Source organism: Coturnix japonica, chromosome 1 (assembly GCF_054131305.1).
Source record: "Coturnix japonica strain WE chromosome 1, WE-NBRP24, whole genome shotgun sequence".
Lineage (NCBI taxonomy): Eukaryota > Metazoa > Chordata > Aves > Galliformes > Phasianidae > Coturnix > Coturnix japonica.
This window is the reverse complement of record NC_140663.1, coordinates 17,948,441-17,962,045: the sequence shown is the minus strand read 5'-3', so window position 1 is coordinate 17,962,045 and position 13,605 is coordinate 17,948,441. Positions and strand designations below refer to the sequence as shown.

The window sequence follows — 13,605 nt, the reverse complement described above, 5'->3', positions numbered from 1 at the left end:
TTTGCTAGCTGCAGGCTCCAATTGGAGATTTAGGGAGCAAATGCACTGCAAAATCTGCTTCATTCTTGAACAATCCTATCTGCTGTGTTGCTCAGCTTAGCTAAACCAGGCCCGTGTTTTCAAAGCACTTGATTCAGCTCAGGGAACCTGCAGAAGCCCTTGCCAATCTGAAAGAGATACTGTACACAGTGACTGGTTTGCTCACTCACTTATGCTATTTCAAGAGCCCTGTCGATATAAAGAAATCTGGGGCTTCTTGTGGTTGGTTTATTTCAGTGCTCTTAGGACCTGGCATTTTGCAGATCATCCTCAGGAGAACGTTTCTATTTTCTGTCAGTCACTACAAAGCTCACATGTGGTGACATTTCATTTGCCAGTTCATTTTATTTAAAAAATAGTATTTAAAAGTAAATTCAGAAGGGTGTTTTAAAATCAGCATAATATGCTGATCGTTTCTAATTACACCATCAATTATGATAAAAGTAAGTGTGAAAAGACTGACAGAAAATTGCAAATTTTGACCAGCTCTGGAAGTGACTTTGTAGGGTAAGAAAAGATGGATTTTTCTCTTCTGCTTTATGGCTTGGATACTCATTTATGCCAGAAGCTTTCTTTGCAGTTCTTTATTTTTTTAACTAGTTTAAAAATCTAAAGTCTCTAGAATTCAAGAGACTTGAATTCTGTACATTTGGATGAACAGCATCTGTTTAGGGCAGGTAGAGCCCAGACACTGTGTAAGTTAAATGTCATGAGTGTATCAAACGGAGAAGTAATGGAAGGGATAATGCTTGCTTCATTTTAAAGTCCCTTTCTCTTTACTTTTCTGTCTCTCCTCTTTCCATCTTCAAGACTCAAATGGCTTTTTCCAAATGTACACGTGCTTGCTATCTTGATGAGTTACACCTTTCCTGTAGTGAGGTATGAATGACTACAAACAGATGCAAAGAGCTGAAGAAATGATTTCAAACAAACATGGCAGTGACAGAACCAATGTATCTCAGCAGTGCATAGATTACTGAACACCTTAGTTACACATACCCATGCTTTTAACTGATGTTACAGCTGTAATCTGTGGTTTGACAGAGTTCAAAATATGCTCCACCTCCTGTGCTGGAGCTGCAGACAGGTTGGAAAAACACCAGTGGGAAAATCTAAATCTGAAAATCACCAGACAGAAGTTTTCTCACCCCTTTTTCCTTCACTTAGCAAGAGGCAAAAGATGCAGAACTTGAGTATGAAAATGGGACTGTCTGCTGTACCCAACAGCTGTGCATGTGCGTTGCTTTAAACTGTCTGTGATGGAATTTTGACGTTTGCTGCTCATGTGTGTTGTTTAACAGGCACATACCGATTCCTTAAACACGCTTGTGGCTCTACACCAACTCTACCAGTACACTAACAAATACTACGATGAGGTAAGTGGTGGGGTTTCTTTTCTTTTGTATATATTAACAATAAAAAGTTATAAAGGCTAACTTTCCCTGGTTAATAAGGTAAAAGCAATGTTGAACAGAAAGCTCCAACTCTGCTGTTAGACACCTTCCTTGGAAATTACACTGCTCAAGGCTATGTTCTTAGAAATGAAGTTTCACTATGGGGTATCCAATTTTGTCAGTGATTGCTTAATGAGATCTGAAAGAAAAAGAGATTTAAAAATCCTTTCTCTTCAATTCTAGCATCCAAATTCCAAGAATTAGGAAATAAGAATATTACTGAGCAAAACGTGATCATCTGAGCCTTTGTCAGGTTTTAAGCCAGTAGTTTTTTTTTTCTATTAGGAACAATCCATTAAACTTGCTTTGTTTCTAGGAATGGGGCAGCGCCTTTTTCATTAGTTAATATGCACTTAGAATTTCCATGCGTGCTGCTGCCCCCAATTTGCCTTGCAAAATGAAGTGCTTGCCCAAGGTAAACTGAAGCAGAACAACAACTGAGAATAGTCAGATTCAAAAGGAGGCTCACAGATTCGGTCCAAAGTGTTTCTTGGATTCTTCAGGCCCTGAGGAAAGGGGGACAAAGAATATCCCAGTGTCACTGGGCTGTGGCTATGGCTCTCCAAGTTTAATCTGAAAACAAAAAGAGAGAAGGAAACTTTTATCCAAAGGTTTCCATGGCAATGAATGCCTCCAGAAAACTCTCAGAATTAAATCAAAGCGAGTAAGAACAGATGCTGAATCAAAAAAAAAAAGGAGTGCAGCACATGAGCTCACTTCAGTTTGTCTTGCACCTCAGCACAGTTCTTGTTTTCACTTAAATATAGCAGTAAAGGCAGCAAGTCTCATACCCAGCTTCACTGCAGCTGCTTCCTACAGCTTTTAAACAGACATAAGCAAGGAGAACCCGATCATCTTGAGACATCTTGCAATGGGCTTAGTAGGAAAAGTGGTTGGAGATTCACAGACAGACTTACTGGCTTTGGTTTCCACATCCCCAGAGCTGAGTAAACTTATTTTCAACATATTCCAGAATATCTGGGAAAAGCTGACTTGTATCCTGGGCTGCATCAGAAGAGTGTTGGCCAGCAGGGAAAGGGAGGTGATTCTGCCCCTATGCTCTGCTCTCATGAAAGCCCCCCTGCAGTACTGCGGTCAGCTTTGGGGACCCCACTATAAAGACATGGACCTGTTAGAGTAGGTTCAGAGGAGGGCCACAAAGATGATCAGAGGTTGGAGCATCTCTTCCATGAAGGCAGTCTGAGAGAGTTGGGGTTGTTTGGCTTGGAGAAGAGCAGGCTTCAGGGTGTTCTGACTGCAGTTTGGTGCCTGAAGTAGGCTCTTCCAGGAAGTGTACAAGAGGACAGGGATAATGATTTTAAATTAAAAGAGGTTTAGATTAGGTATCAGGAAGAAATTCTTCACTCAGAAGGTGGTGAGGCACTGGCACAAGTTGCGCAGAGAAGCTGTGGGTGCCCGATCCCTGGAGGTGTTCAAGATCAGGTTGGATGAGGCCCTGAGCAGCCTGAGCTGGTGGGTGGCAGCCTGCCCATGGCAGGTCCTTCCAACCCAAGCTATCCTGTGATCTCCGTGGTCTGACTTGTTATGGAAACACCCAACAGATGAATCATAAAGCCCTGATTCTCCCACACTCCCTTATCCCTGTTCCCATCCATGGTTTTGAGATTCTCCCATTTGGAAGCCAGCACAGATGGTGCCTGCTCTCAGCTCAGCAATCAGTTGGAGGTTATCAGTGGCAAGGCAGCAAACAACAAAGCAGAGTTGCAGCCCTTTCTTTTGCATACATCACTGTGTAACAACGAGATGCCTCTGATCAAAAGCCCGCTAATTCAGAGTTGGGGAGATAATAAGTCAAGAACCATTCAGGAAAATTAATTGAGCTTATTTAGTTTCCATAAAAATGCTTTAATTTGCATAAATTGGAACATTTTGCGACAGCCCTTATCTTTGCTGCTGAAGCGGTGGCTGCAGCACAGGCTGCACCCTGCGCATCTCTGCAGGGCTTGACAGTGACTAAGTGGGTAAGCTCTAATTGTCCACATTTATGTGAAGGTTATATTCACCAGCAGAGATAATCATGAATTATTTAGTCTCGATTTGAGGCGTTACAGCTAGGTGTAAATGTTTAAATTAGGGGAACAATATCAAATTAAATTAGGCCCTATTTAAATACCGTAATAAGAGTTTATTAACTCTGCCTTGTAAAAATGTTTTCACGCTTTGAAAACAAATCCATTAAAATAATGATTTCTAAACAAATTTGCTCCAGTGTTTGAAACTCTAATGCTATACCAGTCCTCAAAAGGGAAATTATTAGCTGGATTGAAACTGACTGCATTAATCTCCATTGTCAATAAAGCACACGAAGCAACGGGAACTGCAGGTAGTGACAGGCAGACTCTATTTCTCCAGCCCTTGTATTTGCCAACTTCAGTAGTATTTAAACACAGCTAAAGGTGTCTGCTTGCTGACAGCAGTTGACTTTTATTAATAAAGCCAGCTGTAGAAAAAGAACAGTTTTGCCATACCGTGCATTCCCCTAATGGAGAAATCTAATAGTTGGTAGAAGAGTTTCCCTAAAGGACGGTAGAAATGAAAACCTTTCAAAACCTTTGAAATTTGATCTCGAGAAGCCCTTAAAAACTCTATTTGAAGAAAAACCTTCTCATAACAGCTGACCTTTTCGAGCTCTTGTTTTGAAATCCCTCGTGTCTTAGAGTCGGGCCTTCCTGCACACACTCCGCATGGCGGGGGCTGCATGAGGGCCGCTGGGCACTGCTCAGATGGGCTCTGTGCTTCCTGAGCCATGTGGTGCTCAGTTCTACCTGGAGAAGCAAAGGGAGGGCTGGCAGCTCCACAGCACTGTGACGGCCCATCTCCTTCATCTCACTGCTCACAGACTGCCAGTGTTTGGTATAGCCCTCACTTGTGCCACCCAGGAGCTGCTCAAAACCAAAGCCAATGGGAGAGAGCTTTAATTACTGCTGGTAAATGATCCTCGAGCCTCATAGGGTGCTCTGCAAGTAAAACTCTTAACTATCTGTAAAGGCAGTGTTTCTGATGTTTCTCCGGCTGCCTGCTCCACCTTGCAATGCAATATTTCAAAAGATAAAGTGCTATCTATTAATTTTCTTGGATCCCAGCATAATGCAAAACACTGCGGTAGCTTAGATAAAATAATGGAGACTGTCACTTTTACTGTCTTCGTGTGTAAAACAGGATGTGGGACCCATAGGAGGACCTTATCTTCAGCACCAGGTGAATGCAAAGGCTTGGAAACCAAAGCAGCATCAAACACTCAGTCTGGGAACGACGTCGTATATTTTAAGCAAAAGGATTCTAAACATTCTGTGTTTATTTCTTCCAGATTATAAATGCACTTGAAGAGGATCCAGCTGCACAAAAAATGCAGCTCGCCTTCCGTTTACAGCAAATAGCAGCTGCGTTAGAGAATAAAGTGACTGACCTTTGACTCAAAAGCCGCAATAAAGAAATCTGATCTGAAGATGTTCAAATTCATTCTTCCTGTTAAGGAAATAGTGTTCTATTTTTTAATGTGTAATTACAACTTTAAATGAAAGATTTCATGTTTTTTTGATAGCAGAGGTGTAATGTAAAAAATTTTTACTGTAAATTATGCTCCTAATTAAAAGCTGTGTTGTGTGTAAATGAATCTTCTTTGGGAAGGAGAGTCCTTTGGCTGGGGGCGGGGTGGGGGGTGGAGGAAGGCGAGTCTGTAGTTCAGTTAATGGCATAGAATCTAAGACATCAGCATTTAGAATTCATTATGCAAGTAAACTCAATATTATAGCATCCTTTATATTTTAAGCAATATTTGTACTAGGAAAATAACAGCATATTCAGAGAACCATGCAATATCCCCTTTTATTTTGATAACTGGAAATTGACTTCCATGTAGCTCCAAAACTTCGTCTGTGCTCATAATGAACGTAGTAAACAACGTGTCCGATTTCTCTGTGAGATCTGCAAATGGGTTTCGCTGCCACACACAGTTCTTATGTTAATTATTCATGTCCACGGTAATGCACGGTTCTGTGCCCAGCACGGTTGGCTGCAATGGAAGTTACAGTGGTGCCGTGGCTGTGAGGAGGGTTCTCCTGATAGAGGGTCTCTTTTGGTTCAGAAATCACCAGAAAGGAGAATTAGTCCTTAAATCTTCACAACCCTTTGTTATCAATGTGAGTTTTATGATATATGCTAACGTGCCTTACTTGTACTAATTCTGTGAATCTGATGAATGGTTTTGTAAAAAGAAGCAGATCAGAAAAAGAAATATTTATGTGCTATTGAATGACTTTTGTGTGAAAACCATGACCAGCAGAATGCTTGTAATTAGCCGCTTGCCGAGAGTGTGTTGTTTAACATGATTTGATTATGTATAATATCTTATTTTAGAATGGTTCTGATGATTTTTTTTATTATTATTATTTGGAACTGTCCTAGAATTACCATCACTTGTTTTTATTGTATTTGTGATGTAAAATATGAGTACGGTATTGGAAAACCTGTATGCCCACGTGTTGAAAACCACTCAGTTTTGAGCCTTGGAATTCTGCATCTGATCAAACAACACCATCAAACCATTGCAAAGACAGGTAGAATCACTCGTCAGAAGTGTGCGCTTACAATATGTGTAAGCTACATACAAATCCAAAAGCTCGGTACGCCTTCTTCAATTGCTGTATTGCACATCAGAGATCTTCGTTCCCTTTTGTCTCGCCAGCATTGGCAGTGAAGTAGCATTTTAGGGAAGCGCTGCCATTGGTGTGAGTTCACTCCCTGCCCAGCCCAGAGCCCACTACCAGCCTCGGTCAGCTGACCCGGGCCACCACGTGGCCGTAAGGTCGGTTCTACCGGTGGTTGATTTGTTGTTATTTTTTTCCTTTCTGAAAGCTTCCCGGTATTTGTCAGTGGATCTTCCTGTCAGCTACAGAAATGGGAAGCCTCACCAGTGCCAGTCCTGTGGGCTGTAAGTGCTTTTGTTTTGGTTTCTTTTGTACTCAACTTGTTGCATTTGCATATAACCATTCCTGACCTTGCCTGGGCTGTAAGTTATTGTACACTGTGTAGGACTGAGGTACACGACTGCTATATAAAGCTGCTTTGCCAGCTACTTCTTCATCAACAAAAGCATCTTAATTTCGTGGCTAATCTGTTTCTTTGTCATTATTTGTAAATCCTGTTAATTGTAAATCAAATACAATGTTGTTGTTTTTTTTCCACAAAGTGTCACGGGATTGTTACTGAATGTGGGGGTGGCTGCTGGGTTTGTAATGCTTCCTCCAGGGCTGATGGAGCAGCAGCACCCATCAGTCTGCGGTTGGTAATGGATGAGCATGGCATGTCCTTCTGATGGTGTGGCTGACGTCACACCCCTCCTATGGGCATTTGCTCTGAAAAATGAGGGTCCTCTTGAGAAGAATAGATGTGTTCCAGCATCCCGTAGTAAGGCATCTTCCTGCCTGACAGCAGCCCTATCTGAAAGTCACCTGAAACACAGCTCAGTGGCATCCCTCCAGAGGGAGCAGGAAGCCCTGGAAGGAAGGAGGAAGAAGGGGGGGGGAAATCATGTGCTCCCACCACTGTGAGCTGGATAAAGAGCAGCTGAGGGTAGGCAGAAGCTGCCCTGGGTGGTGGCAATGCTGCCAATCCTTCTCACCTGTGAGGTGAGCCATGCATGTGCCTGCTGCTACCGCTTGCAAGATGTGAGGTGAACCCACCGGTCACTGCTCCTTTTGCCCTTTTTTCACATCATGAGAGAAAATTGAAGGTGTTGGGCACCACAGTGCAGGGAGTGTGTGGGCTGCGAACTGTAAACAGCTGCAGCTACAAAGGGGACTTGGTGCCAGCTCTTTGGTTTCTCTAAGTCTCCTCTCCTGAAAGCACAAAGTTGGAGTTTGAATGGATCTGAGCTCTTATGTTTTATTCTTTTGCCTTTTGGCTACGTTTCTCCTGTGCTTGTTTTTCCACTCTGGTGCTCTGTTTTGTCCAGGCTTATTTTTTGGCTTGTTTTCCCTGAATTTTAGCAATCTGGTTCTTAAACACTTCATGCTCCTCCTTTGGTTTCTGCTGCTCCTGCCATCTGGCTCATCTGCAAGATAAAAGAAAAAAAGCCCACTGGGGAGGGTCTCCCTCCATTTCATCCCCTCTGCAGCCCCTCTGAGGAGCTCATCTTTGGGCCCAAGAACCTTCTCTCTGCACAGTAGGAGCTACAGTGGCAGCTGGGGACTGAGCCGTCCTGCTGGGACACCCACCTGCCCCGGTGCAGGGCAGGGACTGCCAACACCTCCCTCAGCTCTGAGTCCTACTGCTGAGTTCAGCATCTCCAAAGCTACAGGGCTTTGCTGCTTGTCCCTGTGTGCAAACAAGCAAGTGGAGATCTCAGCTGATGGAACAAGGTCTGTGCTTCTGCTGAGTAACCTGATCAGTTTACTCTCTATTTCTGGGTACCAGGTTTCCCATCTGACACTTTCCTAGGTGCTCTTCCAATGCTGCATCTTCTATAGATTTATGAACAAGTGGTTATGGTCAGAGAGCCCCTTAGCCAGCTTGTGTACATAAGGCACTATGCTTCCTGAGGATGGTTTTTGTCATTGCTCTGTCACAGCCAGACAAGAGCCTTCCGTCCTGCTGGCGGCTTTGCTCTGTGCCTGGTCAGCCTGTTCAGGCTGAGCTGTATCCACTTGCACTGGATTTTCTGGCAGCCTGAAGATTGCCAGAGCCATCACTATAAACAACAAAAAATTGTACGGAGAATTCAGGAATTCACAGTGAAGTTCATCCATTCCCAAATTCCCAAACTCCTGTTACATGGGAGATTATTTTTTAGCCAGCTGTGTAAAGACTTGAAATGTCTCCGAGCTTAAATTTCAGCTGCCCTGGATTCACCAGCACTGATGAGATTTTTGTGGTCAGCCCTTTGCTGCTCCAGCTGCTCAAGTTGTGTTATTAACGAAACTATTTTCAGCCATATTATGCCCTGGCACTATGGGCTCACTCGGCCTAAAATCTCTGAAAGTGATCCAGAAACCTTCCTTTCACATGCTTCCTGCAGCCGCTGCACCTCCATTTACTGCACAGCTTTAAGGCTCAAATCAGGTTTCCCATGTATACCTAAGCTCATGTTGTAGTGAGAAGTTCCCTTCTAAAGGACGTTATTGAGAGGAAAGAAAGCCCTGTCTTCACAGTTTTTCCAAGTCTATTGTATTCTCTTAGAAAAAAGTTACTGGTTTGGGTTTCTTCAGTTGGCTCACTGTTTCTTCTTCTATCTGTGGACAACCTGCCAAAGCCACAAGGCAGCCAACTTTGCAGACATCAAAAGGAAGATGTCTGCTGCCATTCTTCTACCAACCACTGGCCAGAGTCCTCCAGTATTCTGGTTAACACTCAGTTGGGCTGCAGTTTGCCAATTTGAGTCACTGCAGTTGTTGCACTGGAGATGTCAACACCAAGGCCCTTGTGACTTGCTTTCATCCTCACTCCCAACTCAGTGCAGTCAGGCTCAGCTCCAGAAGATTTCCAGGCTCCCCACAACACAAACCCTTCTCCTCTTCTGCTCTGCCTGGAGCATGGAATCCTCTGGAGAATGAGAGACAACAGCATGCAGAAGCCAAAATAATTAGAACTTCTGTCCCCTCTGAGCTTGCCCAGGCTGTAATTTTGTCTTTTTTATTTTGAGAACCCTCCTGCCATTGATAATGAGGACTCCGAAAGGTATACCTACAAACAAGAATCCATCTTTAGCCTTCAGCTTTTGCTAGCATTGGTCTTGGTGCAGCTTGAAAATGGTGGTGGAAGTCTTGCTGTTTGTTTGTCATTCCCTGCAGAACAGAAGGAAAAGAAACTCTCCAGACCCACAGGAATCAGAACATTTTCAAGATTTTTTCTGTTTCTTCAAATTGTGGCCCCTTGAGGTTTAACAACATGGAGTAACAATCATCTCCATCGATGAGAGATGAAAATGTTTTCTCCTGTGCAGGCTTGTAATGGCCATCTGTGCTATGAGAGATCAGTGCCCTCACACCACTCCTTTAGGTCTGACTTCCATCTTGCCTGTGCACAGGGCTTGCCGATAAATATCACTCCCAAAGAAGACAAAAATCCTACTACGGTTCATGACCAGGTGATCAAAAGCTGCGTAATTTATCCATGTATTCCTGATTCTCTGCTGCTTTTCAGATAATTGCCATTTCATCCAGAGCAGAGTTTGAGTGGTGTCCTTCTTCTTTTTTGAGTTTTCAAAGCACCTACGTGTCTCAGTGGATTGAACACTTTAGAAAGAAACTATTTCTTTGGCGGGACAAAGGACAATAGCTCTGGTACAGCTGTATATGGCTTGTCTTAAAAGGAAATAAAAATCCCACCACAAACCACACACTGTGTTTTTGAAATCCTTTATTCAGTGCTCTAATTCTGAACAATGTTTTTGGCTTATTTAATTCTCTGCAAAATTGAATGTTGAACAAAACTCTTTTTTTCCTCCTTTTAATCTACTGTAATAAGAAAGGAGTGAAATGAAAAATGTATTCCTTTGATACCCTTAATCTTTTCTCTCCTGCGGCTCTGCTCCTATTCAGTAAGAGATCATACTTGCTGGTTGCAGGGTCCAGACGCCAATCCATGGGATGAGAAACAAACCAAAATCCATGTTTCCTGCAGCTGCATGTGGGTCCGTGGCAATGCTCACAATAATAAAACTGCCTCAAGGACGTTATTCGGAATTTCATTGTTGAGGGCCTGGCTGGTTTCCTCGTCCTCCTTCATGAGATCCTGCTTTGTGCGGGTTTTTACCTTGTGCTTGAGTGGCTCTCACTGGGACACAGCTCAACATTCCACCAAAAGCCCAAGGAAGGAAGCAATCACTGCCTGGATTATCCACACGCTTTTCATTCTCAAAGTGCCCCTGTGGGCACCCAGCCCTCCCAGGCTCAGATCACTGCGGAACGATAGAAGTGGATTTTGTATGCTGGAGCAGACAGTCTTACTGAAACACAAAATATTTCCATCTGTCTAAACTAAGCCGTGTTTGTTTTGCTAATAAAATCCCCCTGGTTACATACGATGCTATTGACATCTAAAGCATGAACAGCCCTTTGGAGTTCATTTGAGCTCTACCTGAAGTCTGGAGCTCCCTCTGCTAGTGGTCAACAGCAGATGCCTTGGAAGAACCCTCAAGCAAGCCACATGCAGGCAGCACTCCAGCATACTGCTAACTGCCTGCCAATCAGCACCTGGCCAATGGTGCCGGGTGAGACATGGGGCCCTTAGGGCACCAAACCACTGTCCTATGGGCTCCTCGTGCCCTTGGCTGTTCTTAGGCACTGACAACAAAGAGCACTTTGGCAGTGTCGTGGCGTGCAGACTCAAGTCTCCCTGTGGTTAATCATTCATGTGAATTAGCGGTGCGAGTTCTTTAATACAGAGCTTGAATTTAATTTCAATTTCTCCTGTCCATCATTGTCTCCCTTTATCAGCTTTTGGAGATGACAGCATACACAATGTATCTAAGATTAGATTCTTGCTTTAAATATTTAGAGTCTGAATCACATCCATTTGTACTTTGTTGCAAGGTTGAAGTAATGTGGCAGGACACACACACTGCCACTGTTAAAACTCCCAAATTAAAGGAGTGCTGAATTATTCATCCTAAACTCTTAAACAACTTCTCATTGCAGTCCTGCAGAAATTCCCTGCCTACAGCCAGCAGGTTCCCTGCCCCATGTGTGGCGTCACAGCCATGGGCTCTTTTTGCTCACAGCTGATGTCCTCTGTAGACTGGCAGAGCCCAGCGCATTCCAGACCAGACATGGCAAGCTTCTGCTTTACAAACTTACCTCTGGCTGGTGATTGCAGAGCCACCAGAAAATATTCATGGCTGATGGCTTACAGCCGTGTCAGCAGCCAAAAACATTGTTGGCTTTCTGCTGGGAAAGAAAGCTAGCTGTATCCCTTCTTCATCAACGAGCCCAAGGGCAGATGGACAGACAGTACACTGGGGTCACAGTGAGGATTGATTTTGAGCATGGCAAAGCCTGGAGGTAGGAGAGGACTGCTCCCTCAGAGCCATCATGGGCAGAAGGAGCCACACCGAGTTATGGCTTCTGCCAGATTTCCCCCCAGGGCTACTGTACTCTACAACAACCTCAGTGAAGGCACCACTTTGCCCTGTTGACATGTAGGAAGCCAAAGGAAAGGATCTCATGTGGGACAGCCATTAGGTTGCAAACTCTGTCCCCTTACCATTGCAAAGGATCTGAGGTTGGGATGGGCTGTATCATGGAGGTAGCATGGCTCCATGAGCCTGTTCCAGCCATGAAACAGCAAAACTGCATCTGCATGGCTGGCCATGTGCTTGGCACAGCCCTGTTACAGGCTGAATTTTTGTGTGCTCTACAAAAAATCACACATGCAGTTCTCAATAACAAACTCAGATACTTCAAATTCTCAGTGGAAATTCTCTCTGATTAATTGTTTTTGTTTGCTTTTTGTTTGTTTTAATCAGGATTTCTTTTTAATGAAGGAAATTCCTTTAGCAAGGGAATGTTGGCCTGCAAGCCTGCATATTTCATTTTTGCAAATGGGTTGAATTCTGGCCTCATCAGAGGTGTTTTGCTTGGATCTAAGACCCAAGGATTAGGCACAGTAAAGTTTTAAACACTCTTAGGCTAGAAACCTACTTTATTTGGTGAGAAACTAGGCTAATTTTTCATAAAGTTCACTTAAAACATTTCACCATTATACACTACAGGACTAGCAACACTAATGTTTTAACCTCTACTGTTCAAAATAGAGAAGAAGCCAAATTGTGCTGTGTGAACATGGCTGTGCTATTCACAAATAATCTGACTTGTGTCTGACATCCATCTCACTGTGCCTACAATAAAGAAGTTGATGAATGGATCAGATCAGGCCCATCTGCACTCCCTTATTTTTCACCTCAGTCTTATGCACTAATATAGCTGGAGTATTGATCTGAGCACTCTCTAGCTATTCCTATATTGCAAATGTTGTTGCTGTTCCCTCCAGATCCATTCAAGCACATGGAAAATCTCAAGTGATTGGGATCTGGATCTCTACCACAATCTCCAGGCAATTTGCTCTAAAATCAGTTATCATACAATCATAGAATGGTTTGGGTTGGAAGGGACATTAATCTCATCCAGTGCCAGCTCCCTGCCATGGGCTGGTTGCCACCCAGCATCTCAGTCTGCCTGGGGCCCATCCAGCTTGGCCTTGAGGGCCTCCAGGGATGGGGCATCCATAGCTTCTCTGGACAATTATACTTGTTCTAAAATCAGTACAGTTTGTGCTTTAACAAAATCAGCATGAGAAGGAAGAAACTGAAGGCTAAGGTAGACAGAGAACAGAAAGAAATGTGTGATGCTTCAGGTTGATAACATTGTCCTTATGCCAGCTCTTCAGCACTGGGGCTGGAGTGCCATGGGCCTGGCCATTAGGAATTAGAATTACTCAGTAGAACCATTACTGTCTTCACCAAGGCACCCTCAAGCATTTTACAAACATTAACTATGCCTTATGTGATGTGTGCTGGTGCAATAAATACATAAAATTGTTAATTAATAAAAATCATTCATCGAAGGTAAGAGACATAGTTAATGCACAGCTGGGAATAAAACTGAAGATTCTAGATCTTGGCTCCTACCTGTAACCTGCTGGCAGCGCTCCGCATAATGAAAACTGATCCAGCTAATCCCCAAGCTCACCATTTTCCATGATTTTGTAAAGAAAAATAATTCTAATACAAGGTTGGGTCAGGAAAAAAAAAAAACAACAAAAAGGACACCAGAAGGTCTGGTTTAGTGCCCTGAGAAGATACACTGCCCCACAAAGCAGACCTGTGTCAGCCTAAGAAACAATGGCAGGAGTGAGTCATCCCAGGGATTCTGGCTGGTCCTTCTGGTCTGGGCTTTGGGGATATTTTCAGAGGGGAGAAAGCACTTGGTTGAGATGAATGAACTAAAATATATTAGAAATAAGAGAACTGAAGAATAAGAATGATGATATATTCAAGATTACTCCCCTTAAGTAGTCTAAAATCACATGTAACATAAGCAAGGAAATTTGATTTTGCGGATACATAAATATATGCATATCTATATATGCAAGCAGA

At 43.4% G+C, this 13,605-nt stretch overlaps 1 protein-coding gene across 10 annotated transcripts in view; it reads left to right on the top strand.

Annotated features, from left to right (window-relative positions):
- The window catches only part of PLXNB2 (plexin B2), a 245,409-nt gene extending 238,708 nt beyond the window's left edge, over positions 1-6,701 (top strand). For all 10 annotated transcript variants that reach the window (XM_085521146.1, XM_015852624.3, XM_085521181.1 and 7 more), the window contains 2 exons: positions 1,341-1,415; positions 4,822-6,701. In XM_085521146.1, coding sequence (XP_085377272.1) covers positions 1,341-1,415; positions 4,822-4,926 — 180 coding nt within the window. In that variant the 3' untranslated portion in view covers positions 4,927-6,701. The remainder of the gene's footprint in view (positions 1-1,340; positions 1,416-4,821) is intronic.
- The last annotated feature ends 6,904 nt before the right edge of the window (positions 6,702-13,605 follow it).